At 44.6% G+C, this 27,324-nt stretch overlaps 1 protein-coding gene across 12 annotated transcripts in view; it reads right to left on the bottom strand.

Annotated features, from left to right (window-relative positions):
• Positions 1-3,528: 3,528 nt before the first annotated feature.
• TSPAN4 (tetraspanin 4) overlaps positions 3,529-27,324 on the bottom strand; it is a 2,368,794-nt gene continuing 2,344,998 nt past the window's right edge. For all 12 annotated transcript variants that reach the window (XM_069223123.1, XM_069223119.1, XM_069223121.1 and 9 more), the window contains one exon: positions 3,529-4,368. In XM_069223123.1, the coding sequence (XP_069079224.1) occupies positions 4,300-4,368 (69 nt within the window). In that variant the 3' untranslated portion in view covers positions 3,529-4,299. The remainder of the gene's footprint in view (positions 4,369-27,324) is intronic.

Below are 27,324 nucleotides of genomic sequence, written 5' to 3'. Positions count from 1 at the left end.
GCGCAGTTGAGGACCCTTTGCAAAGGTTGACTGTTGACAATTCAATTGCTTATTGCTATACTTGTGTGTTAAACTTGTACTAATGAGGTGGAACCTAGGCCCAGACAGTGTTAACAAGTGTAAAAAGAATGACAAAATAATGAAATGATACTATCACAAAATCTTGCTGCATTACACTAAACAATTAGGGGGTTATTCCAACTTTGGAGGAGTGTTAATCCGTCCCAAAAGTGACGGTAAAGTGACTGATATACCACCAGCCGTATTACGAGTTCCATAGGATATAATGGACTCGTAATATGGCTGGTGGTAAATCCGTCCCTTTTCCGTCACTTTTGGGACGGATTAACACCTCCTCCAAAGTTGGAATAACCCCCTTAGTCTTTTCCTGCTGCATAATTTAGTCAATTTTTGTTGCACAATTTGGTCCTCCCCTACCGCATAAAATCACTGGCCCGGGTGACACTCTTTGTCTAACTACATCTACTTGCAATAAGACTGATCATAATTCAGTTTGATAAAGGGCTACCATGGGTTCTGCAATATCATGGGTTCTGCAACGTGGGATGATATACATATGTGGCATTAATACTAATTATCTACACTTAAACTCAGAACTAAATACCCAGAGCCAAGAACCATCAGGCCATTATTGCCTTATGTTTCCACGTACTGAAGTTGCTGAGGAAGATTTTCAAATAGCTCCCAGTCAACACAGAAAATCATCACCCACACTCTCACCATCTGCAACCTGTACCAAAAGAATACTTTATACCCCAGGATAAACAAGCATCTCATTAGGAGGCTGCAGAATATCCAGACCTCGGCAGCCAGAATCACTCCCAACCTCCCACGGCACTCACACATCTCACCTAACCTCAGGGAGCTACACTGGCTACCAGTACCCAAATGAGCACATTTCAAACTCCTGAACCAAACTTTCAAGGCACACTGGCCCAGCATACCTCAACAATACCATCTGCTCTCACAAATCGTACAGACACTTCAGCTTGGAAAGACTATTATTTTCACACATCCCACACATATATAAAATCAGATCCGGTGGTTGTGCCTTTTCTTAAATCCCTCCTAAAGCATGAAATGATGTGCTGTTACACATCTGAACCTCCTCCTCCCTTCTTGAAGTCAACAAGAAGCTAAAGTCCTGGCTTTTCGAGTAAGCACATTAGACCCTAGACTTGGCTAATCTCCCTCTTGCCCAGCATCAGGATACCCTTGTGGATGAGAGTGTGCATCATAGAACAACATAACATGAGATCACATCACATATAAAGCATTCAGTTCAGACTGGTATGAAACCTAACCATGCTGGAGTATTCTGTTAGTCTGAATGATTGTTTTTGTTTCCTATGTTGTGTGCCAGTTTGCCTCTGCATTCACATTCATGATATAGGTGGGATAAAAGGCAAAATGACTCCCTCATTTGCGTGGGGGTCACACCCTAAGCAAATGAGGTACCATCCTCTGAAAATAGAGCTGGCTATACATGTGTGTGAGCCCTATCAGTGATCAGCAGCTCCGTCTGTAACTGAGGTACTCTGTGCAATACGGCCCCAGAAGGTTTCCTGTTTGACTGCAATTACTGGTTTTAGACTTGTCAGGGGCATGTAAACTTAGTTGTCAGCGATACTGCTTTCTTTTTTCAAATGTGTAGCTGGTTTTTAAACTGTTTTGTCATTGAAAGTACACCTCAAAAGAATAACATGAAAAACTAAGGGGCATATTTATACTCTGTTTGCGCCGAATGTGCGTCAAAATTTTTGACGCACATTCGGCGCAAACCCTGCCCCATATTTATACTTTCACGTCCGACGCAGCGGGCGTCAAAGTTCCACCATGTGCGCCATTTTTTGGAAGGGGGAACCAGCCTTGCGTTAATTATATGCAAGGTAGGCGTTCCCTTCCAAAAAATGACTTTAAGGCCTGTGCCCCATATTTATACTGTGACGTCATTTTGACGCACAGGAGGGGGCAGGCCTTAAAAAACGGCGCCCAGCCTGATGGGCGCTGTTTTTTAACGCCTGGGTCAGGGCATGCGTTAAGGGACCTGTGGGCTCAGAAGGAGCCCAGAGGTGCCCTCCCATGCCCCCAGGCACACCCCCTGCCACCCTTGCCCACCCCAGGAGGACACCCAAGGATGGAGGGACCCATCCCAGGGAAGCTGAGGTAAGTTCAGGTAAGTATTTTTTTCGTATTTTTTTTGTGGCATAGGGGGGCCTGATTTGTGCCCCCCTACATGCCACTATGCCCAATGACCATGCCCAGGGGACATAAGTCCCCTGGGCATGGCCATTGGGCAAGGGGGCATGACTCCTGTCTTTGCTAAGACAGGAGTCATTTCAATGGGGGTTGGGCGTCAAAAAAAATGGCGCAAATCGGGTTGAGGCCAAAATTTTGCCTCAGACCTGACTTGCCCCATTTTTTGACACCCAAGCTCCATTTTCCCCTATGCCGGCGCTGCCTGGTGTGAGTCATTTTTTTTGACGCACACCAGTCCGCAGCGCCGGCTAACGTCATTCAATAAATAAGGCGCCAGCATGCCGCTTTGGAATGGCGTTAGCCGGCGTTAAAATTTTTGACGCACAACTGCGTTGGCGCAGTTGTGCGTCAAAAAGTATAAATATGGGCCTAAATTACAAAGTACACAGTATGCTGTAGAAATAGGTGTTGGGCAAACTGCAAGGGGTAAGAAGCCAGTCTTCCTAGTGTGAAATGTCAAGACTTAGATGTGGTAACAGGGGCATCCTTAACCTTGAACTTCTATTACTATCAGCTTGGAATCCAGGTGCTTGTGTTGGCCTGCTGGGAATTATAAGGGTTGAGGCTGCTGAGTAATATCATCTCTTACTCTCAAATAACTCTGTAGATGCACTATCCGCCTGTGTGGAAAAAGATATGATATAAATCTTGGACTTTTAGGCGACCTCCATAGTGGACAAAAAGTGTTCCCACTTTGGCTCACCCGAACATACCCTTGGCCCTTTCAGATGAGGATTCCTGGAATAGGGTCTTTTTACCTATCCAATTCACTAATGGGGCCACTTTTATTGTGGTGCCCCGGGCGCTTTCTCTCCTAGTCCGACCCTTAGGTTATATATTGTGTAGGTAACATGCTACATCTCAGTGCATGCAGACCTTTGGTTATTAGTTAATATATCCGGATTCCAATGCCTTCTGCTAATTGTAATTGTTCATATGGTCATACGTTTCCTCACATTTTACTTCAGTGGAACTTCTAATACCTAGAGGGAATGTAGTGAGAAACCATAAGGGAAGAAAGGTTTATTAAAGTCAACAAAGACACCTGAAAGTTAATGGGGATTGGTTAATGGAATGCGCCTGCTTTATATGTTTTGAGTTTCAGTGGTTACTTTTTTCTGCAGGAGAGGTTCCTCGGCAGAAAACCAGTGTGCGTCATCCAGCCTCTGAACTCGCAGTTCCGGCGTGCAAAGTAACTTCCTGTAAAACCCAGTGGACGTCGGATCCGGTCAATTGGACACTGGCATCTTGATTTATGTATTTATTTATTTATTTGAGAGCATGACAAAATACTGCTTTGTTAAAAAAAAAGAAAAAGAGAACATTTTGGACAAGGAGCTGCCTCTGGTTCATACCGCCAAGGCATGGGTACTCCTCATCGCGTAGGGCTAGGTATAGAGACACACTGATTTAGAAAGGAGACGGGTGTCTACCATCCTCCCCACACCCCTTCGTACCCTTCAGCAGCCTAAATGCTGCGGTATCAGTCTTTTGTGTCCTTCCCTCACACTCTGACACCAGTTCTGCAACAGTCTCCAGAAACATGACTTAAAACAGACCGCTGTGCTGCGGGCCAAGGTCTCTTCCACTCCATGTTTTAAGAAGGTGTGAGAGGAGCCACGGGCCGCATGACACCTTTCTATGCGGTGTTGTCCCACGAGTCAATGGACTTTCTTGAACGTTCTTCCTCAGTCTCTCAGCTGCCAAACACAACTTTCCTGAGCCTCTGGGCCAAGCTCCTGTTTTGCTGTTTGAAATACAGAGGACGATTTTCTTTTCTATGGTGTGGTGTCTGAGGCTGTGCATACCAAGTCCCCTTCTAGGACTTTGCTGTCCTCCTTTTCCTGCTGGGGTGTGGGTCACAAGACCATGGTTGTCCAGGGATGGTGCAGGATATATTTCACATAGTAGTGGGAGGGAAGGGAGAAAGGAAACTATGGAAGTGTGCGACGTCAGTATTTTCCACCTGCCGCGCAGTGACGGGGAAGCGGGAAAGATGTCCGTAGTTGGGGTTTTTCCTTATGCATAGAAGGTATCAGTTTTGACCACTTGGCAGTACATCGTCATTGCAAATGTGAGTCCCAGAATCTAAAGGAAAAGAGAAAGTGATAAATGTTTAAAGCAGTGCAGGCAAACGCAAATTCTAAATTATTTAGTAAGTATAAAAACACATTTTCTAAAAGTATAAAATTATATTTTTATTTCCTAGAAATCTTCTTATAGAGATAGAACAATAATGTTTTTCTTCTAAGTCAAATCACCGTAGAATCAAGGGCCGTATTTATACTCTGGTTGCGCCGAATTTGCGTCGTTTTTTTCGACGCAAATTCGACGCTAAACTAACGCAAACTAACGCCATATTTATACTATGGCGTTAGACGCTTCGGGCGCCAAAGTGCCCGGAGTGGGCGTCATTTTTTAGCGTGAACCCCTTCCTTGCGTTAATGATATGCAAGGGAGGCGTTCCCGTCTTAAAAAATGACTCCCAGGCCTTTACGTGGTATTTATACTCCCGGGCAAAAATGACGCCCGGGAGTGGGCGTGGCCAAAAACGGCGCATTTGCGCCGCTTTTTAACGCCTGGGTCAGGCATGGCGTTAAGGGACAAGTGGGCTCAAAATGAGCCCAGAGTGCCCTCCCCTGCCCCCAGGGACCCCCCCTGCCACCCTTGCCCACCCCAGGAGGACACCCAAGGACGGAGGGACCCACCCCAGGGACATTCAGGTAAGTTCAGGTAAGTATTTTTTTTTTTTTTTTAATAATCTTTTTTGGCATAGGGGGGCCTGATTTGTGCCCCCCTACATGCCACTATGCCCAATGACCATGCCCAGGGGACAGAAGTCCCCTGGGCATGGCCATTGGGCAAGGGGGCATGACTCCTATCTTTACAATGATAGGAGTCATGTTGATGGGGGATGGGCGTCGAAAAAAAATGGCGCAAGTCGGGTTACGACGATTTTTTAGCGTCAACCTGACTTGCGCCATTTTAAGACGCCCTAACGTCATTTTTTCCCAACGCCGGAGCTGCCTGGTCTACGTGTTTTTTTTCCACGCAAACCAGGCAGCGCCGGTCTGCTTGCGCCGGCTAACGCCATTCCATAAATACGGCGCCCGCATGGCGCTTCAGAATGGCGTTAGACGGCGCAAAATTTTTTGACGCTAAACTGCGTTAGCGCAGTTTAGCGTCAAAAAGTATAAATATGGGCCCAAATGTTTCAGTAGGTCTTGTAGTTGATCCCAGCCCCACGTTGACCATAATGGTTCAATATCCCATAAAACTAGGGTGGATACACACTCAATACATTTTAGAATACAGTTACCTTAACAAACGCCGGAATTACACAATAAGAATGCTTTTCTAGGTTAACTTCGTTCTTTCCTCAAATTATTTTGATGATCTTTTATAACACCTCCTTTCCTATTCGTGTTTCTGCTAATTTGATAATTGTGGAAGTTCAAGCAAGCATTTCCGTGCATGACACTGCTGCCAGACGCGCATAATATTTGCCTTTATATAGTGCAACATCCGTAATACGTCATGGTGCTGAGTATGCAACAGATAAAAGTAAAGTATAGAGAACGCCCCTCTCCTAGGTGGACATCATTCGTCAGGAACAGAAGTCTTACTGGATAAAAAGATCAATATTCTGGGTCGACGTGAAAAGTTTAAGCAAGTTTTTGAATTTTTATTATGCCATACCCTGCAAGTAACGCTGATTCGCTCACTTTACTGCATCACTGGGAAGTCTTTGTCTCCTCATGTTGGGATTCGGAGTACGGACTGGGGAAAGCGTGATCCATATGGCCCTCTGTCTGTGCTTGGCTGTGCGTACCCGATGAATGAGCAGCACCTATCTAAGGATTGGACAGTTGCTTTTCATTTATGACGTTGGTAGGTAGACGTGAGTATGCTCCCAAAAGCAATGTGATAATTGTAAGAAAAGGGATTATCTGGGTAAAAGCCCCGAGCAGTCAGCTGAGACGTGCCAGGAGCTTTGGTAACGTGTGCATAGCTAATCTCTGCTTCGTCCTCTGCGAAGGGCAGGGAGACCACACTACCCCCTCACAGCACACGTGGGATGGGAGTGCAGAGGGTGGCACCTGTGTCTTTTTGGAAAACTACCCTGTTCTCATGGGCCCTGCCACTCATATCAGGTTATTGTAGGGTATTTCAGTGCAGTGTTGTAGGACACTATGCTCCCTTCTTTAAAAAAAAATATTTTTTGATAATCTGTTAAAGTCAGCAACTAAACACACTGGAATGTGCTGTACATCAGCAGAACAGGCACAGAACAGGTTGAACAGTCTCTTACCCAACCATCCCCTCCACACTGGGTTGCTCAAAAGAAAAGGGATAATATCGCCTCAGATACTCCGAGGATGCACTAGCCTGTGTGTTAAATGCCAGTTTTCGGCATTTCACACACAGATTAATTACTCAGTCATTGGTCTGTGACAACGCTTAAATGCTAATGTGTGCCCAGAAGAGACATTGCTTTCCTTTAGTAGCCTGTTTTGCAGTTCAACATTTGAAGTATCTTACAGCAATAACAATCAACAAGGTATTTCCACCACGAGGTCTTGTCATGCTAAAAATGGCCTTAGTCCACATCATACTTTCCTAATATTGGGATGATTACAGCACACACACTAGTTTTGCTGCAGAAACGGAACTGGAATCATGGTTGCTCACCTTGGAGCATGCTTGCTGGAATTCTATCCATCAGAACATTAATCCTGCTCCCAAATTGGCAACTTAAATGGCAGTCAGCAAGCCAACCAGCCAACCTCATTGGCAATGAGACTTCTCACAGCCAACTGATTGGACATATCACAGAACATACACCAAAGAGAAGCAGCATTATGTACATGGAGCACTGTAAAGAGACAGTTGCATTAAAACCATGAAGGAACTGTGATTTACTTAAGAATGATACCTTCCACTGTCATCTCTCTATCTCGCTTTTTGTTACAAACTCCTTTTATTGATTTTTGCAGTCTTCTTCGTTGTACATCTTTGGACTGGTGGGGCAGTCCATTAGAAACACTGAGGAGTATGCCATATCAATAAACATTCAGTATTGCATCAGTAGACATTGTTGAGTCAATCATTTCAAAGTTCAGTAAATATCGCATCTTGTGTATACTCGCTGTTGCAACTCAGTGAGTACTTGGGATACTGTAGGATTGTTATGTTACTGTGGAGATAGGTTGATATATCCTGGCTTTAATAATAACCTTGGGCATGTAAGGACAATATGTAATGCTGTTGAAGCCTCCTTCAGAGCAAAACCAGAGACCAGACAGTCTTAGGGTATAAAGAAAGACAATTTAATATGTGCACGGGAACTGATGGCTTGAGAGGCCACGTCCAAGCAGTCCTAATTGCTGAACTTCAGTACAATCTTTTATGCATGAAGACCACAAAAATGTGAAAATACATCATCCAGTCATAAAAGAAAGGTAATTTCTTCATCAAGTACATGGTGGATGTTGATCAGGTGATGCATGGTGTTACACATATATTAGGCACAGTAGAACAACACTTAATGATGGCAGCATGATACAAGATGATCACAAGCGTGACCTGCACATTTCTCAGGCGGTTGGGACCTTCCAAGCGTCACCAAACCAGATTCTTCATAACCTTTCCTCAGACCTATGTGGACTTTCAGATGTCTGTCTGTTGCTGGGTGAATGAAGCAATGTATGTTGCATGAGGTGTCTCTTTGAACCAAGCCCTGCATTACCACCTGTCTGTCAGGGTTAATTTAGTAAAGGTCATCCAACCTTTTGCATATGTTTTTTTAGGTCTGTTCAGCATTGAGTATCACAGGATGAAGTCAGGCCTGAAGAAATAATAAAATGGATTCATTAGCCAGTTTCCACAATGCCTCTTTCATTTTCGTCAACTTAAGAAAGATAAGGAAATCAAATAAATTAACAAATCATCTTTCGGTTGTGGATCATAGCAGTGAGGTTTTCCATAGCATTAACCATCCACAGCTTGGTCCCCTGAAGACTTAATGGAAGTGGTTCAGATAATATCCACAATTTATTGAAAGCTAGTTTGGCTGCTAGTAGCATATGTGTCATTAGTTTGCTTCAGGGTGTTGAGATAGGGTTTTACTCCTGTTCACCTTGACTTACCAGTATCATAGTTAGTACGTCTAGTTCTAAGTTGTATAATTTGCGATCTTGACTAGGATAATAATTTCCAGTATTCTTGAATTCTAGAACAGGACCACCACAAATGGAATAACATACATCTTTTTCTACAACATTTCCAACCAGTATTTATTCATTTAAGGGTGGATTTTAATCTCACTGGTGTGAGGAACCACTCATTAATATTTATAGGAGTTTGGTTTGAATTGTACTTATTGATGACTTGGAGTCTGTTTCCCAAATAGCATTCTCTTATGGACAGTTCTTTCTGCATTTTTTGTTCCCATTTCCTGATATATTTATGTATGTGAAGTGCAATATTGTCTACCCTTGTGCATGGATTAGTGATATCTTTGTGTTCTCTCGCCTCCTTAAACAACGTTCCAACTGGTGTTGAGTCTTTCCTTTCCCTTTCTTTAAGATTTTCAGTTTGATTCCAATGATGAAATGATTGATTGTGGATAAATTAAAGGTTTGGACAAAGGCCTTTTTCTCTCAGTGGTTCATTATTTTTATATAGATCTCCTAATTGTGAAATGTATCTATTATTCCATGCTCTAATGCTAGGTCCGACGCATCATTTGGGAATTCAAATTTAAAAAGTAATCGGACTGCAGGAGAGTGGAATATAGTGATTTGCTTTTTATGTACCACTTCATCCCAATGTTCCAATAAAACCAGGAAACATTGTTTCAATTTGGATCCTGATATGACAGTAGCCTCCAAAAGTGGTATGGTCATTTTTAACTGTTCAAGTAGGATCCACAATTTCACTTGTGGCTTCAATAGCCATGCTAGTGCTGGTCTTATTTGTGAAGCCCTAATACATATATTTTCACACTGGGGATAAATATGCCACCCTCCAGTTTTGTTCTCATCACTTTTGTTTGGTGATTCTTAGAGTTTTGGTAGACTACGTAAGTGCTAGCATTTCATTTTTTTCCTTTATTGTTTGGATTACTGAAGCAGGAAATTGCAAGAGAACTGTTTGTGCTATATAAAGATGTTTTGTTATAAAATTTATTTTAATGTAGGTAATGTGGCTCATCCAAAGAATGTCCAACCGACCCCCTCTGTAGAAGACTTTATAAAATGTGTGTCCAAGACATGTGGCACATGATATTCTGTTTAAGTGATGTGGAGCAGTTTATTTCTAGATACTTAACTGGGTTTTAGGGATATGAAAAGCTCACACCTTTCACTGGCTTACTATTTAGGCCCTGTGGGTTAGCCACATTATTAACTTCTGATTTGTCAAAATTGATATTCAATCCTTAAGCTTCTGATAATGTGTTAAGATTGTTGGAGTGGGAAGTTACTGTTCAGGTTGAGTCAAGAGACAGAGGATTTTGTCTGTGAATGAACACACTTTACAATGCCCAAATGCAGTGTGCAATCCTTAAATTTAAATATTGTTTTGGGTGTGCCAGATCCGTGACTTCATGGGTAGGGTGAACATCATTGGAGACAGTGGAACCTAGTGTCGCTAGATCGAGCTCCCTCTGGTCACACCTATGCCTAGGAATATTTTACCCTTGATTGTTTTGCTTTTTGGTGAGTGTTAGGATGCTAATATCAGTTTGTTAATGTTAGGGCCTAACCCTGTTTTGTCTAGTAATATCACTATCCCCTGTAAAATGCCTTTTCAACACCAACAGTAAAAAGAGTAGTTCTGTTTATTGTTTGTTATGCAATGTCTATGATGTTTATTGCCAATCCAATACTATCCCAATTCTGTCTCTGTTTAAAGAACCCAGTAAGACACAAAGAAATTAAAGTTGGCCAGATGGTCTTAGGCTTGTCACTATATATCTAGTGAAAGTCTAGTAGTGCTCTTGGACAAATAACGATTACAGGACTGGCTGTCTTTGACTTTAATATTAATATTTAATAGTGTAAGAACTGATTCTGCCATTGTAACTAATACCATACCTGGTTGGAGAAAATGATTAATTACTTTTGTTAATTGGTTAGCTAGTATATTGTTAAAGACTGAATAGAATACAGCTGTATATTCATCCGGACCTGGTGTTTTATTACTGGACACGGTTGTGATTCCCACCTTAATACCTTCTTCCATGATCGGTTTTTCCATTCCATAACGTTTATCTATGTCTTATATGGTCTTACGGAAATTCTCTAGATATTTTTCAAGCATCGATTCCAGCAACTACGGAGTATATATGTTTTGTGTATTATGTTTGAAAGATAAAAAGTATTCTTGCTTTGTCATGGGTAGGGTACTGTTGCAATTGCGTATTGAGTTTATATGTTCCTGCTCTGTGGTTTTTAAAATGTGTATGCCGTATGTGATCTGCTTGGTCCCAATGCTCATAATATTTCTAGTGGATAGCCTGTTTGTGGTTACCACTAGCTTTACCATTGTCATATCTTAAGTATTGCAGGAGTTTCTGGATTTCACTTGAAATCGATTAAATATGCTTTTTAGTATTGAAATGTTTACATATTCAAAGGTATCTCTACACTTTAAGGTCTACTTAATTTATATTACGTAATGCAGAAAAGGATGGAAGGTTTGAGAAAGGATGTAAGATTATCATTAGAGAAGACAATTGGTAGTTGATTTTAAAAATGCAATATTAACATTGCTGGTTGTCTACATTAAAATGATATACTAGTATAATTAAACCGCATATTGATTACCATAATTCATCCATTTCTCATATGGTCTGTGTTTAACATCGAGTTATCTACAGGGGCGCAGGCCCACCTTTTTTAGTAATTCCCTACAATTTTTTTAAAACATCTTTTTATTAGAAGATACAACCAAAAATGGGCATAACAATTGACTGTCTTGCATACCACATTAGTATTCCATATTAAACGTAGTAATCTCGCTGATCCTGTCCTTCACTCCTCCACCTCTCACCATCTTTTCTTCCTGCCTCTGGGGCGTCAACAGTTTCACCATATTTTTTTAATGGGTCCCCATCTCCATGGCAATATTTCAGAGGTAATTCTCTACAATTAATAATTGTTGGTATGTAGTGTTTTACCTGTTATCCATAGCCATTGCAACTATTTTAAACCCACATTCAAAGGTGGCCATCACACCCATTTCTAAGAGTGTTATTCAATTTTTATTTAACCAAATGATTGCACATCTGAAGTTTAGCACAGCTGTACATGTTGCAAAATCTGAAACATGTGGCTCTCCTAAAATATTTTACTGAATTAAGCCATGCTAATTATTAACTATATGATGATGTTTCAAACTGTAAAGTTATCCAACTATTTAATAAAATAATATTTTTTGCCACTAAAGGAAAATGGTTTATTGGTGTAAACAAACTTCAGCATTTGCAAAGTTTTTGTAAAGCTGGCAAAGTTATTTTAATCAAAAAACGGAACTGAATATACTTGCAACAAGCATTGCTGTGCATAGACATACCCCATACTACCTAGTTTTAGTGAGGTAACTGTAAAGAAAAAATCATTTTTGTGTTGCAGAACCACTGCATAGTACAGACAGTTTGCAACTTCACAAATTATAAAAGTTGTAAACTTCTCACAATGTTATAGCAGAATTTTAAAGTTGCCTTTCGCAGGCAAAAGGCAGCCCTAAACCTCACCACTACTTTCACTGCAGAAGCAATCAGTGACCTATTTGTAACTCCGGTCCACCACATCATGTGCTCTCCTGAACCAATGGCTAAAGATTAAAACCACGATGGACAGGGAGAAGGCCAAACAAGACATGTTCCACTGAGGTCTGCGTGGTGATCTCTCTCTTCACCCGGTGAACACACGTCAGCATGCTTCAGTGTGAGGGCCCTGGAAGCCTGCTGCATGGCCCGATGGGCTGACGTGGGCCCTGAAAGGCCTTTAACTGCAGCACAGACCGCCACTGCGGCAGCCATTTTGAGGCTGCACAAGTGAAAATGCATTTTGGCTAGCAGTGTCTGGGGGGCATCGACATCACCATAGCCCTCTTATTGAGCAAGGGCAGACATTGCAGGAACCCCTCATGGAGTACAGTGTGAGGGGAAGTGGTCGGCGAGGCCTGGCGGTTGATTCCTGTGACAGCCCCTGCGCTGAGGGCCTCCTGGTGCCGAGAGCAGCACTTGAAGAGCTGCGCCTGCCATGGTGTGGCCTCTGAGGTGATGCCCGACTATGAACTGGCTTAGATGGGGGCTATCTTGGATGGCACGGTGGGTGGCAGATGAGCCTTGATGGGCCTAAACTACCCTGTTCGTCTGCTTCATGACATAAGGCCCTTGTGTAAGGTATTGTTGCAGTTGTGTATTGAGTTTATATGTTTCAGCTCTGCGATTTTTATAATTTGTAAGCTGTATGTGATTTGATTTGTCCCAATGCTCATAATATTTCTAGTGGAAGGTATGTTTGTGGTCGCTTCTCGCTGGATTTCACTGAAATCGAATTAATATGCTTTTATTCTTGAAATTTTTATACATTAAAGTCATCTCTACACTTCACAATCTACTTAATTTTTATTACGTAACGTACAAATTGATGGGAGGTTTGAGAAAGGATTTAAGATTGCGATTGAAGACAACTGGCAGTTGGCTTTAACAATGCAATCTTAACATTGCTGGTTCTCCACATTAAAATGATATAGGTGAGGCCATACAATGAAATGGCTTAGACGGGGACTATCCTGGATGACATGCTTGGGGACAGATGAACATTGATGGGCCTAAAATACTCTGTTGGCCTGCTTCATAAATGTAGGGTATTGTTGCAATTGCGTATCGAGTTTATATCAGTGCTATGTTTTTCTAGTTTGAGGCCGTACGTGATCTGATTTATTCCAATGCTCATAATATTTCTAGTGGAGGGCCTGTTTTTGGTCTGCACCGCTGATTTTCAGGGTCTTGGTGGGGCGTGGAAGGGCCCTGTCTACGGCCCCGTGGCCCTGCACCTCTACTACCTCATTGGCTGGCCCCATTATGCAATATGAGTGAGTCACTGCAGGAGTAATGGACGAATGACTGGTGGATTGAGAGAGGCGATTTGCAGCTGAGGGCCTACAATCCTCGCCTGTACCACAGAGGGCCTCTTGCTCTGGCCCACAGCTCAATCATTGCTATCCTGAATTCTCTCTGTATACAGGAGCTTGAAACGCAACTCCAGCAAGCTGAATCTTGACACAGGGAGGTGGGGAACCAAGAGGACCTTGAGGGACCTACACCACGTTAGAGGGAAGTTGGAACATCTATTGATGAAAGAGGCGGCAAAGAAGCTCCTCTATGTGGGTCAAACATACTTTGCACAGGGGGACAAGGCTGACAGGTTACAAGCCCATAAAATATGAATACGCTCCGTGCACAACTACATTCATGAAATATGTGATGGGAAGGGACGTGCCTAAACTGAAACACCTGACATAGTGTCATTCTTCCATGACTATTATTCGGCACTATATTCAGTCCAAGCCCTCGATGAACAGCACCAAAATGACTATCTCAGACACTACACAACTCCTGACCGAAGAGAGGAGTTGGCCCAGCTGGAGGAAGACAGCCCAGACAAGGTAAGAACAGTAATTAGCAATCTCCCCACACGTAAGGCTCCTGGGCTATCTCGGCTCCTGGGCTAGCTCAGTTCCTGGCTATCTTTTGCAAACAGTTTACACCTTTATTGGCTGAACCCAAGTAGTTGAACACCCTGGCATGGGTGTTAACTGCTTTTTAACATCGGGCTTGGTTACCAATGCAATGCTAAAATCCCACATAACGTTACTTTTAAAACCTCACAAATCCCCAACCAATTTTTCTTCTTATTGTCCTATGGCATTTCCAAATTGTGATGTAAAAATCTTCACATCTATTTTCCTAGCGTGTCTTGAGCATATCTGGCCAACAATCACAGCGCCACAACAATCAGACCCTCTCGCAATAAGCAGACTAATGATAACACTTGTGAGTCTGTAGCCCTTATGGAAGCAGCAAACCGTAACCACCAACACCTAACTCTCCTTTCTCTAGGTGCTGAGAAAGCACGTTGATAGGTACTGCTTGCACTGGCAATACCTATCAAAGATCCTGAACAAAACTTACATGGGCCAAAGATGAAAAGTTACATACAAGCCAACTTTCAGAAGTCCATGGCCAAGATGAAAATAAAAGTTACTTTTTCACCAACTATCACCCTTTTGAGGGGGACTCACCAGGGGTGGCCCCTAACCCCTTTAATCTTTGCCCTATCCATGGAGCCCCTAGCAGCAAAAATCCAGGGCAATCCTGAGATCCAGGGGATACATATCGAGGGGAAGGAGCACAAGTTTGCTCTCTTTGTGGATGATATACTAAGCTTCATTACTAGCCCGAAATATTCCATCCAGGCGCTGATGAGGAACTAGATTTGTTTGCAATATCTTCTGGCTTTAAAGTAAACTTTACTAAATCTTGGGGCATAGGGGTGACTGATCCTTAGGGTAGTCTCGAGGAACCCATTCGGAGGACTAGATTTCAATGGGCAAACTCCATGATAATTTATCTCGGCATTCACCTTCTGCCACACCCTAAGGACTTATACCAAAGCAACATACCCCCATTGCTCACATCTCTTTTTTTATAAATCTTTTTTTTAAGCAACAAAGAACAGCTATTGCACCCTGTAACATACAACAAAAAGTAACACAGCATACTTCCTTGTTTCAGAGGCAAGTTACAATAGATATCAAATTGACAGAGGTACCACTGCAATCAAAAGCCACCCTGGTGAAATGATTTGGTGGATCAAGCCTGGAGATCCCCAGCCCACCCATGTTTTCCCGCTCAGTGAATCACTCAATACTACTATATGTGCCAAACTCCCCAGATTTTCTCCCTCTTTTTTGGGGCATTCCCTATTCTGATAGATTACTCTTTCAGTGCCCAGGCAGCAATCCAGGTCTGACTGACATTCCTGTACACTGGGTGATGACTCAGTGCCCCAAGCACTTGCTATGTTGCGTTTGGCCACTACAGCTGCCACTGCCAACCATAACCACTGATACTTCGCCAGGTTCCCTCCCCTACTATATTGAGGAGGAACAACTTGGGGTCTAAGTGGACCTCCTTTCCAAGTACCCTGGTTGCCTCCACTGAGACCCTCCGCCAGAAATGGGGCACCCTGGGGAAGGCCCATAAGATATGATAGAAGGTGCCTTCCTGGCCACACTGTCTCAAACACTGCAAGGTCCAGGCCCTCCCCATTTTGCACGGCACCACCCTGGAATAGTATGCCCTGTGTAGAATTCACCAGTGGATCAGCCTGAACCAGGCACTAATCACAATGACCCTGGGACATTGCTTTGTCTCCGCCCAGTCTTCATCATCCAGTGTTCCCAAGCCCACCAACCATGTAGCGCAGAGGGGTATCACCGGGTCTGAGGAGTTGTTCATCAGTTTCCTATATATCATAGACATGGCCTTTACTACCAACGGTTCTGACAGGAGGCGGTCTTCGAGGGAGGCTGATTCTGGCAACCGTTTGCCCTCCAGCATGTGCCAGCACAGTGCATGCCTCAGCAGCTGGTACCTATATCATTCAACATTTGACACATATCATATTCTTATTGAAGGACATCAAATATCACCAGCGCTAGTTCCCTCCAGATGTCGCCAAGGCGGTCTACTCTCAATAGAGACCATCACTGAAACCCATCCAGGGCCCTGAGGTCCCCCAGTAGATCACTGCACTACAATGAGGTTCGGCCAATCAAAGTAGATCTCCAACACAAATAGCGTTTGGCGTTGTTCCATGACCACGCTACCGTTCCCGTGTGCACTGGCAATGCTCTTACACTTGAGTGGGTGTACAAAGCGGACCCGTAGCCCTTCCTCCACATTGCATCCCTGTCCACTCAGAACGCTGGGTACCCCCGATCCGTCAAGGCCCAGTCATTAATGGTCAACAATTGTGTCGGCTAGTACTTGAGCAAGGGGTATGGGACAGCCAGCCCACCCTCATAAACCCCTTGCTTCAGCTTTTGCAAAGCTACGCTGGAGCAGACACCATTCCACAGCAGCAGCCTGACTCCCCGATCCAGCTGTTGGAACACTGCCGCCGGTATCCTATAAGGAGTATTTTGAAAACCATTTAAGAGCTGTGGCAGCACCATCATTTTGTAGAGGACGTCTCTCCCCATCAAGGAGAGGGGTAAGGCACTCCAGAGCCCCACACCTCTATGGAATCTATCTGACTGGAGTTGCATGTTCCTCTGGAAGAAACATTCCTGACTCCTGGTGACAAACATCCCCAAATAGATAAAGCCCTCCTGGCTGATCGGTGCAGTACACTCTGGAGGAACGTGGGAGGAGCGCTTGCCAGAGGAAAGAACAATGACTTGTCCCAATTAATTTGGTAACCAAAATGTTCCCTAAAGAAGTGGAGAATCTGCATTATTCTATTAGTAGACCATCAGGGTTGGTGATATATAGCAAAATGTCATATTCGTACAAGGGAATGTGCCCCTCACATGTTCCCCCAGACTCTATATCCCTAATTAAGGGGTCCTGTTGAATCCAACTTGCCAGGGGCTTGAGTACCAGCGCAAATAGGATAGGGGAAAGTGGGCACCCTTGTTGAGTGCCCCTGCAAAGGGCAAAGGGTCTTGAGAGCACGACATTGACCCACACCAGAGCGACGGCGTTCAGGTACTGGAGTCTGATCCAGTTCCGAACTGCGGCCCGACACCAAACCTCTTAAGAGTGGCAAAAATGTATGGCCACTCTACACTATCAAAGGCCATCTTGGCATGAAGTGTCGCCTGTTCACTGCTCTGGTACTCTGTCATATGAAGAACCTTGTATAGTTGCCGCAGATTCAGGCGTATGCTCTTTGTGGCATGAAGCCAGATTGGTCCAGGTGTATCAGCTTTGTGATGACCGTGCGTAACCAGGTTGCCAAAATCTTCACCAGGACTTAGACCTCCATGTTAAGAAGGGAGATGGACCTAAAGGAGGCACGCTCTGCTGAGGGGCTGCATTTAAAATATTCTGCTGGGAGTCCATTTGGCCCTGCTGCCTTGCCTGACTGCAGACCACACAACGCCAGGGCAACCTTTTCCTCAGTCAACTCTCCGTCAGGAGCCACCGTATCTTCCTCCAAGAGCCCTGGCAGTTGAATGTCCCACAGGAGATCCATACAATCATCTTCAGTCATCTAGGTAGCTGAGGTGTATGCCTCCTCATAATGTGTAGCGAAGGCCTCCATAAGGGCGTTGTTTGATGCACAGAGGATTCCCTCCCCATTCCGTACCTCCCTGACCAAGGACCATTCCCAGTCCCTCTTATCCAGCCATGCAGCAGTTTATTGGCTTTGTCATCCACGTCGTAAAGATGTCGCTAGGATGCCAGTGAATAATCCCAGGCATGTTGTTCTACGAGTTCACACACCTCCTGTGGCTTGAGCTGCAGTTGGTGTAGGAGACCACTATCCTCCCCCCATCTCGTTGACAGCGGGCCTTCAGGGCTTCAATTTCCCGTTCAAGCTCTGCACCCTGCAGTTTGTGCTCCTTTTCCTTGCCCCCTATCAGGTCCTGTGCATGGCCCCTAATAACTGTTAACCGTTAACTGTTAACCATAAGATACAGGCTGATTCCACTGAACCCAGATCTCCCTTAAAATATTGTTCCGTCCTCTCACTCATTTTATCCCTAAAGGTCTTATCTGTCAGGTGCCAAGGGTATAGTCTAACCGGCAGGGAATATGATTGTGTGGGGCCCAACAATGTAACACCCACAGGGGGAGTGGTCAGAAATCTCTCTTGGGTAGTGCCATCCCCCCCTGAACCTTCCTGCATATGACCATGTGGTGAATAGGTAATCCAACCTCAGAGCTGCCATGGGTAGAGAGGAGTAACTGAAGTGCCTTGTCCCTAGACTGTGTTCCCTCCACAGGTCTGATAAGACAAATGAATCAAGAAAAGAATACAGAGTCTCCGAGATATTGGGCACCTTAGTTCATGAGACTCTGTTCAACCCTGGTTTGGCTATAAGGTTCAAGTCACCTCCCAAAATGAGGAGCCCCTGTGGGAGGTCTACAAGCAGGGCACTGAGGTCTGTAAGAAGTGGCCCCTGGAGCCTCAGCGGGGCATAGACTGAGCATATGTTGAGCATATGGCCCTCCCACACTCCAGAGATTGCCACCTACCATCCTTATGTGTCTCACCAAGTGCGGGTCAGAATGAATGGTATTGATTTTTTAAGGAGAATGCCCACTGCCCTAAATTCTGTGGTGTAGCTTGTGTGTGCCGCAAGCTGATAACCAAACCTGTCCAATGCCTTATAATGGTTACCTTTTAGATGTGTTTCCTGTAACAGAATTAGGTCTGGGCTGTGTTGTGTAAATACTGGAGTACTATTGTGGTACTGAAAATTCTGGACCCGTGTTATAAACGTCGTCGTATCACAACGATTTTGGTATCAGCAGACCAGGAATGATTAGAATAGTATGCACAAGCATTGTATTCATATTCGGGTAACAAAATCACCCGAATATCAGAGTTTCCATCCTGAACCCTCGTGTTCCATTTAAACGACAGCCATTTTATGATTGCCCTCACATAGGCCAATGTCTAATGCTGAAAACGAGTCTGAAGGAGGAGGTGCCCGTTTATATTGGGGGTCCGTCGATATCTGATGAAAGTACTAAGCCTTGCCAGGTAATTGATTGAGGGCTGGGCAAACTGAAATATGGGCTTGTCATCATAAACCTGCTATTTCTTTGTAGTGAAAATATGTGAATGGTCAACTGTAAAATAAGGAATGTTTGCCTAAAGCATAATATTTTGTATAAAAGAGAAGGTTAGCTTTGCAAAGGCAGCAGTCTCCTGAGAATATACACCGTGTTGTACTTCTAGGATACCTGTTACTGGCTGTAGCCAATAAACAAGATCTTTGACTTCACCAAGAAGACTCTGTGTTTCTGTAGTCTGAAACAGGAAGGACTCGAAGTCTTAGGGTGTGTTCCCTGGCACCGCTGGGTTCTGAAAAACCCAGTACTTCACTATGGTGCACTTAATTCTACTACCCAGCCTGTTCACGTTCCACATCATTACCCTAAGGATGTGTGTTAGTATGGTTGTCATTGGGGAATATTTCTGTATTTGAGGGTGTTGCTACACATGCCCCCAATCTCTTGCACCCCTGTGTACCGCCTCCACCCAAGCCGTGCGCCAGGTCGGTGTATGGCAGTCCAATAGGAAATGAACAATGAAAAACAAGAAACTGCAGTTTAACAGTCCCAGACTGTTAACTCCCCCAACCCTGCTACCCCACCAAGCAGGCTTTGGACTACCCATCCCCCCAACCAGGGGAGCACCTGTCGCCCTTAACAATGCAAACTCCTGCATGGGTGGGCTTGCGCCACCATTTTCAATCTGCACTATTTGCTATCAAAAGCGATTAACTCTAATCCCCAAAAATATCAGTGTCCTGCATCGTCTGTTAGATCTAGTCAGACTTTGGTCTATAAACCAGTCCCCTCTCCAAATGTCCAAGGGGCTGCCACCCATTCCCAATGGGCAGCACCAACATGAGGTTCGTCTGGTCGTGAAGACTGGAGGTCCCAGCAGCCAGCCATTCTTCATGCAGGGTAAAGAGTACATTGGTCATCCATGCTCGGCAATCGCCGTTGCAGTCTCGTAACAAATTCAACCATGTATGGCGTCGGTGACCGCGCTGCCGCAGAGCCAGGATCCTGGTTCTGCTGTAGGCAGTCTGCTCTCACTCTGCCACCAGATCCACCTCTGACCCTTCGCTGACCACAACAGCCCCCACTGCTCATGACCCCTCAAGGCATTGCCAGCCCTCCTCAGGTGTAGCAAAATGCCATCACTTGCCGTCTGCGATCACACGCAGACACGCTGGAAAGAGCATCATATATTTAAGCTTGAGTTCCCGCATTACTTTTTTTGACATCCTAGAAGCTTTGTCTTTGAACTTTGGGTGTGAAGTCTGGGAAGTACTGGAGGTCACCTTGGGATCTAGCAGCCTGCAGGATTACGTCCCTGTAGTCTCTGTATACTCTTGCAATGATTGTCCTCAGAGGGGCTCCCGGCCACAGAGGAGGGATGGGCACCATGTGTGTCCTTTCAATAGTAAAAAACATGGGTAGTCTATTGGGGTGAAGGATCTCACTATTTGACACTGGGGCCCTTGGCCCCCTTTGGTACATCGACCACTCTAATATTGTTCTTTTGTGACCTCCCTTCTTGATCTTCCAAACGTACCATAATTCTCTTGTGTTTTTAGGGAGAATTTGAGCCTGGCTCTTGAGTCGCTTGGATGCAGACTGTAGATGAGCAATATCCGTTTCAGCTGTTGTGACCTTTTCGGTAACTTTCTTAAGGTCCGCATGAAGAAGAGTAATATCCACCGTTACCACGTCCAGTTTAGGCTTCAGCAAACCCTTAAGGTCTTGAATGGCTGCCATTATTGCACCCCGTGAGGGCTCACGGTTCGTGCCGGCCCCCCCCACTGCCATCTTCCCCTGCCAGGGGCCCCTTTGTGTGCCTCGTGACAGCATATTTGTCCATTTTGTTTGTCTGCGGAGGAGGCTGCCCCTTATTCCTGACCCTGCTGAAGGAGTGCCCCCTCCACAGACCTCAGAGGGCCTGCCTGTAAGTCTGTCGATTAGCACACCTGTTGCATGCCACACAATTCCCAGAAATCACCACATCTCCATGAACTGCCCGGGTGCAATCCCCAGTTTGCCAGCAGTCCGTTCCTTGGTGTTTGATAGTCTCTCACATCAGGGGCGCAGACCTCTCACCCCATTGCTCACCATCTTGTTCAAGGATCTCTACTGATGGTGCAAGTTGGAAATCTCTTGGCTGGGCCACCTCAGTAATCTGAAGATTAACTTTATGCCACGCTTGCTTTTCAGACTCTCCCCCTATCGATACCTAAAATGATGCAAACACAAATTTGTACTAAAATACTTCGTTTTATATGGGGGGGGGTGGTAATTCCCCACGGGTGGCCAGGGCGAGACTATACCATGCCCCTGCTGAGTGAGGCCTGGGGTTTCCTGATGTGTCCACTTACATCCTGCCGGCACAGCTTCAGCCTTTCCTAGATTGGAATTATGACCCCAAGTATAAACCATGGGTACATGTGGAACAGGCTTTCTCCCTGACCCCTTCGGATGGCCCCTGGTGGCTTCCTCCATCAATGAGTGCCTGGGGTCCCCCACTACTTCCACTAACTTCCGCACTACTAGTTTATTGGTGTGAGATTCGTGGCAGGCAATTATTTCCATCTTATCCCTTCTCCCTTGGCATTTAATAGTGATTTCCCGCCGGGAGTGCTCCACTGAGACTCTTTAGGCTGGAATCAGGGCCGCACCCCTAAATTGAGGGACAATGAGGGTGAATTGGACTTTAAGGAGTCTTAGAGCGAGAATTTACACTGGCCCAAGGATCAAAGCTAAAGTGCATGTGCATCTCCCCAAAAACACTGTGACACTGGTGTATCCACAATTGGCATATTTAATTTACCTGTAAGTCCCTTGTAGAGTGGTATACCATATACCAAGGGTCTGTAAATTAAATGCTACCAGTGAGCCTGCAGCATTGATTGTGCCACCCACCTAAGTAGCCCTATAAATATGTCTCAGGCCTGCCACTGCAGGGACTATGTGTGCAGTGTAACTGCCAACCAGACTTGGCACTTACAGCCCCCTGCCAAACCCAGAACTCTCCTTTTCTTGCATATAAATCAACACTAAGGTAGGCCCTAGGTAGCCGATCGGGCAGGGTGCCATCTAAGCAAAAGGCAGGACATATACTTTTAAGTTCTGGTAATGAAAAACTCCCCAAAGTTGTTTTTCATTACTGTGAGGCCTGCCCCTCTCATAGGCCATCACTGAAAGTTTCTTATAATACCTTTAAGCTGTAATTCCTGATCTGAGAGGAGTAGCTGCATCATGTTTAGTACCATTGGAATGGTTATAATAAATCTTCTTTACTGGTAAAGTCAGATTTATTGTTGCTGTTTTAGAAATTCCACTTTTAGAAAGTAGGCATTTCTCTGCACTCACTGCCCTGTGTGCACACAGCCTCTCTCCAATACACATCTGGCTTGAGCTAGGTGTCAGGTACATTTGTTAATTCCCTTCAGACACCCACAACACAGAATACTCAACTGCATCTGCATGCATCAGCATACTGATGGGTCTTCGTGGGGAGGAGTTTGAGAAGGGCTCACACTTACACCTCAAAGGGTAGTGTCTAGTGTTTACATAAAGGGGCTGATTACCTTCCAGTGATAATTTGGAGCAGAGGCTGATCTTAAAGGGTGACCTTTGCACTTCTCAAAAACTCTTTTTAGTCACTCCCCTCCCACATCAAAGGAACTTTCTAATATAAGTACCGGGTCCCTGACACCCTAAAATCAGTACACTTCTGGACTCAAGAAAATGCTTCTGAAGTAAAGATTGCTGAGTGCCAGGATTGCTACTCACCCAGGAATGACTGCTTTCAAGAACTGCTACCCTGCTTTTCTGTGCCACCCTGCTGCCTGTTGCTCTCTGCCTGGTAGCCCAGGACTCATCCTCAAAATCCAAAGTGACTCTGAGAGGCTCTGCTTTCCTTTGCCGCTCGCCTTCAATTTCAACTCGAGCGGCTTTTGCCAAACTTTGCTGCCTACATCTTTGAATAGCCCGGAGCAGGCCTGCATTCATTTGCAACTCACATTCAATTTCAGTCCGAGTGGCTTTAGCCAAACTTCGCCACTCGCATCTGTAGCTTGCCTGGAGCGGCCCTGCTTTCCCTTGCCACTTACTTTCAATTTCAACTCGGGTGGCTTATGTCAAACTTCGCTGCTCTCATCTGTAACCTGCCCGGAGCAGCTCTACTCTTCTTTTCTCTGCTGAACACCTTCAATTTCGACCTAAGCGGCTTTTGCCAAACTTTGCCACTCGCATCTGTGGCCTGCCCAGAGAAGCTTTGCATTCCTTTGCCCCTCACCTTCAATTCCAACTCGGGTGGCGTTTGCCAAACTTAGCTGCTCTACTCGCATCTTTGACCGGCCTAGAGCAGCCCTGCTTTCCCTTGCTGCCCACTTTCAACTTCAATCTGAGCAGCTTTTGTCAAATTTGCTGCTCGCTACTTTCAAACTCAACCCAAGCGGCTTCGTCAACCTTTGCTGCTAACACCTGAGAACCGTCTGCAGCAGCCCTGTTTCCTTCACCGCTCACTGCTCTCACTCAGCCCGAGCAGCTCTGCCCCACCTAGCCACCCACCCCCTATCCGAGGGGAACACAACCAGGACAAAATCGGAGTCCATCAAGATAGAAGAGTCCCTGGCACCATCCCCTTGATCTACTACATTTGCTTATTCACCTTGCTATTTTTAAGTTTACAAAGCCAGTGCTTCGCTATTTGTGAACTGGATCTGGATCTGCTGAACCTAAAAGTAACCAGAAAAACAAGCTTTATTTTTCTGCCTCTGTGTGAAGTCTTTTTCTGTGATTTATCTTATTAGGTTGTTGCAAAAGTACTTTACACATTGCCTTCTAAGTAAGGCCTTCCTGCTATGCGCAAGGTACCAGAGGGTGAGTACAGGCTAATTTATGTTGTGTTATAGACTTGCCCTGACTAGGATTGTGGACCCTACTTGGGCAGGGTTCATACCTCTGGCAACTAGAGTACAAATTTCTAACATTGAGTGGAACTGAAAATTAAGGGGCATATTTAAGAGCTCCTAGTGCCACCGGAGGCTCCATATTTACAAGGAGGTGTAACGCCACTTTTTTGTGACGTTATGTCTCCTTGTAAATGTGGGCCCCTCCGACGCAGTTTTCTGTGTCAGAAGGGCGTGCAATGGGTCTTGCAGTGGGCGTTCACACATAGAAGAAGCAAAATGCCATGAATGATTGTTTATGTCCATGAAGGTGTGCCTTCCTGCACATAAACAATCATTCAAAATGACGCTTTGGTACTTCTATGTTTGCAGCATACATATATGTGCCAAATCGCCATTATAGATTGTTTATGTGCAGGAAGGCATCCCTTCCTGCACATAAACAATCTATCCCCTCAACGTAGACACCCTTGCACTATGGTACAAGGATGTCTGCACTGGCGCTAGACAGCTTAATTCAGCGCAGGGGGAAACGCAGGGGTGCGCCGTATTCCACTAAATATGGCGCACCTCTGTGTTTCTAAAGTGGTGCAGCATGGCGCTGTTTATTTTGTCTCAGCACCATTCTGCGCCACTTTAACATAAATCTGGGCCTAAATATATGAACATTTATAAATTTTTTTTGTTTATTTCTAACACTGTTATCAGAAACAAAAGTTAAGAGCTGTCTATATTGGCAAGAATAAAGATATATGTGGCTGTTTTAGATTTCTAGCCGTTCCTCTTGAATTACATTTCTATTTTTTTAATTACTTATATGAGTTTATAAAACCAAGCCTTCAGCAGGGTGGGCTGACATACGATCATCCTGGAGCAGGCTTCTCCAACTAGTAGCTCAGAAGCTACTGGTAGCTCGCCAGCTATCTGAAAGTAGCACCTTTGTGTGGATTCCAGCCTATTCAATTAGAAGCTTTTGTTTGGTTATATTAATGTATGTTTTTTTATCATTGAAAAGTGTATATTCAAGATGAAAATGTGTGTATTTTTGGAAACCATAAGCCGCTGTTTGGTGGTAAATAGATTTCCAAAATATATTCAAAGCTGATATTTGAGTGATAAATCATTAAATATTACTGATATTATTCCAGTGGTGCCAGGAGCATTGCAGCTATGGATGTCATGTATTACCCCCATAGAGGCATTCCAAGTTGAAAAACTCTTTTTAGATTACTGCGGGCAGCCCTAACTAATGTACTTGGGTAATCACTATGAGTAATCTTGCTTGGGGTGGCCACTAATGTAATCTTGCCTGGCCTGGTTGCTAATACAACACTAATAATGTTAGTAGCTCAGGATGATTTTCATTAAACATAAGTAGCTCTTATTACAGAAAAGGTTGGAGACCCCTGTCCTGGAGGATGGATCCACAAGATTTTGTCCTACTCCCTCAACTTTAAGTGTTCTCTAAGTGCACTTCAGCTCTTGAAAAATACCTGTGTCCTCCAGTTAGATAACAGGTCACTGCTATTCTAATTATCTAGTCTACATGCCTCTTATGTGCTTCAAAATAAAACATGAAGCATTGACTCTTTATGTAGACAGTGTTTTCATCAAACTCACAGGGTCTTATATAGTTACTACAATGACTCATTCTCCAGTGAAAAAATTATATCAATATGAGGAGATGCAGAGGAAGTGTCTATATGGTGATGGGACTTAAAGGAGTAGAAACCAACTGATATCACAACATTGGAAAAAAATAACAGAAACATAGTTGCAAAAAGCCCAGACTGTTTGCTTTTTAATCACCCGGTTTTGGACCCTTATGGAGGGTGACTCTTACTTCATAAGTCTCACACCCAGAAATGTGATGGTAAATGTTTTCCGCCAGTGTCCACCTTTTAAGATAAAGCTGCTGCGACACAGCTAGGGTAAGGGGCACTGGGTTGGTTACACATGAGCACTTACGCACACATTCTTTTTACTTTACATTTCTTTTATTGGTTTTAGCAAAGAGGAAATAACAAGCAAGATTCAGCATGCTAATGTACATAAGCAATCAGCCACAAGGCATACATATGAAAAAATACATCAGTTAAAAGACAAGGAGTTTGACCCAATTAAGTAAATAGGACAGCTCAATCAACACCAATAAATGGGTTTTCTACAACATCAGTGGGGTCACCAGCTGGTCACGCTCCCTTCTTCTTGCTAAATGTACAATAATTTTGTCATCTTATCATATACCTTGCTGGGACGACCCTGTCAAACATGCAGGGGGAGAGGGAAGAAACTAAGGGGTAATTAACATTTAAAAGTATCTAGGTTGGCATAAAATGAAAGAGGTGAACCATCAATGTGTCACCCGAATTAGCTCGTGCCTGGGGGAGATCAACTTCGAGGTAGGGAGAGCGGTGACAGGTATCTGGAGCACGCTGTATCACACGGTCAGGGAGATAGTGGCCTGTCGATCGCTACCTCACAATCTCAGTCATGTAGCAGTCAAATGTTGTGGGGCCCTCTTTGGAGGAAAAGTGGTGTCCACAGCGGAGGCTGCTCCTCTGCCGCCAGGGATGGGTTATTGGGTCCTGCATCATCGGCAGCACAGGAGGTCAGTTTATCAGTTAACTTCAGCAAATAGGTGTCCCAAAGCGTGGCCACCCCACTCCCACTCTGTGGCATGCGGTGTTCTTGTGCCAATGCATTAGCCTCTGCTGTAACCCAGCGAGTGGTTACTCCGAGCCAGCTATCTAGTGGTCGGGGCTGGGCCATGGCAATAAGTAATTTGAACAATATTAACACAAGGTCCACAAATTTTAAGTAGTGTTTGGTCTGCTTGGATCTCTTTGTAACCCCTAGAAGGCAAAGGAGTGGGTCTGGGGCGAGTTGCTTGTCTATGGTCTCTCAAACATCCTGTAATACCTGGGACCAAATGGTACTCAGCGACAGACATTCCCACGTCATGTGTAGAAAAGTAGTATCATTGTGGTCACATCTCGGGCAAAGGGAGTAAGCACCTGGGAATATTCTGTGGAGGTGATGGGGCATTAGGTATGTTTGGTGAGTGTAGTTGAACTGCAAATATTTTAGTCTAGCATTGTGTGAAACATATTTCACCCGTTCCAATGGCATCAACCACTGCTTGTCTGTTAAGTTAACGCCCAGGCAGTCGTCCCATCTCTCCTTACTGCACGGATGCGGGACACTATGGGCCTCCTGCAAAGCCATTTACAGGGTTGAGACCGCCTTGCCACCAAGGCCATGAGTCAATATGCAGTGCAGTCCCCGATGGAGTAAGGGTTCAGATGGACCCAACTGCTA

The sequence above is a fragment of the Pleurodeles waltl genome, chromosome 3_1 (genome assembly GCF_031143425.1).
Source record: "Pleurodeles waltl isolate 20211129_DDA chromosome 3_1, aPleWal1.hap1.20221129, whole genome shotgun sequence".
In the NCBI taxonomy this organism is placed as follows: Eukaryota; Metazoa; Chordata; class Amphibia; order Caudata; family Salamandridae; genus Pleurodeles; species Pleurodeles waltl.
The sequence above is the reverse complement of the archived record's forward strand: the minus strand, read 5'-3'. Positions and strand labels throughout refer to the sequence as shown.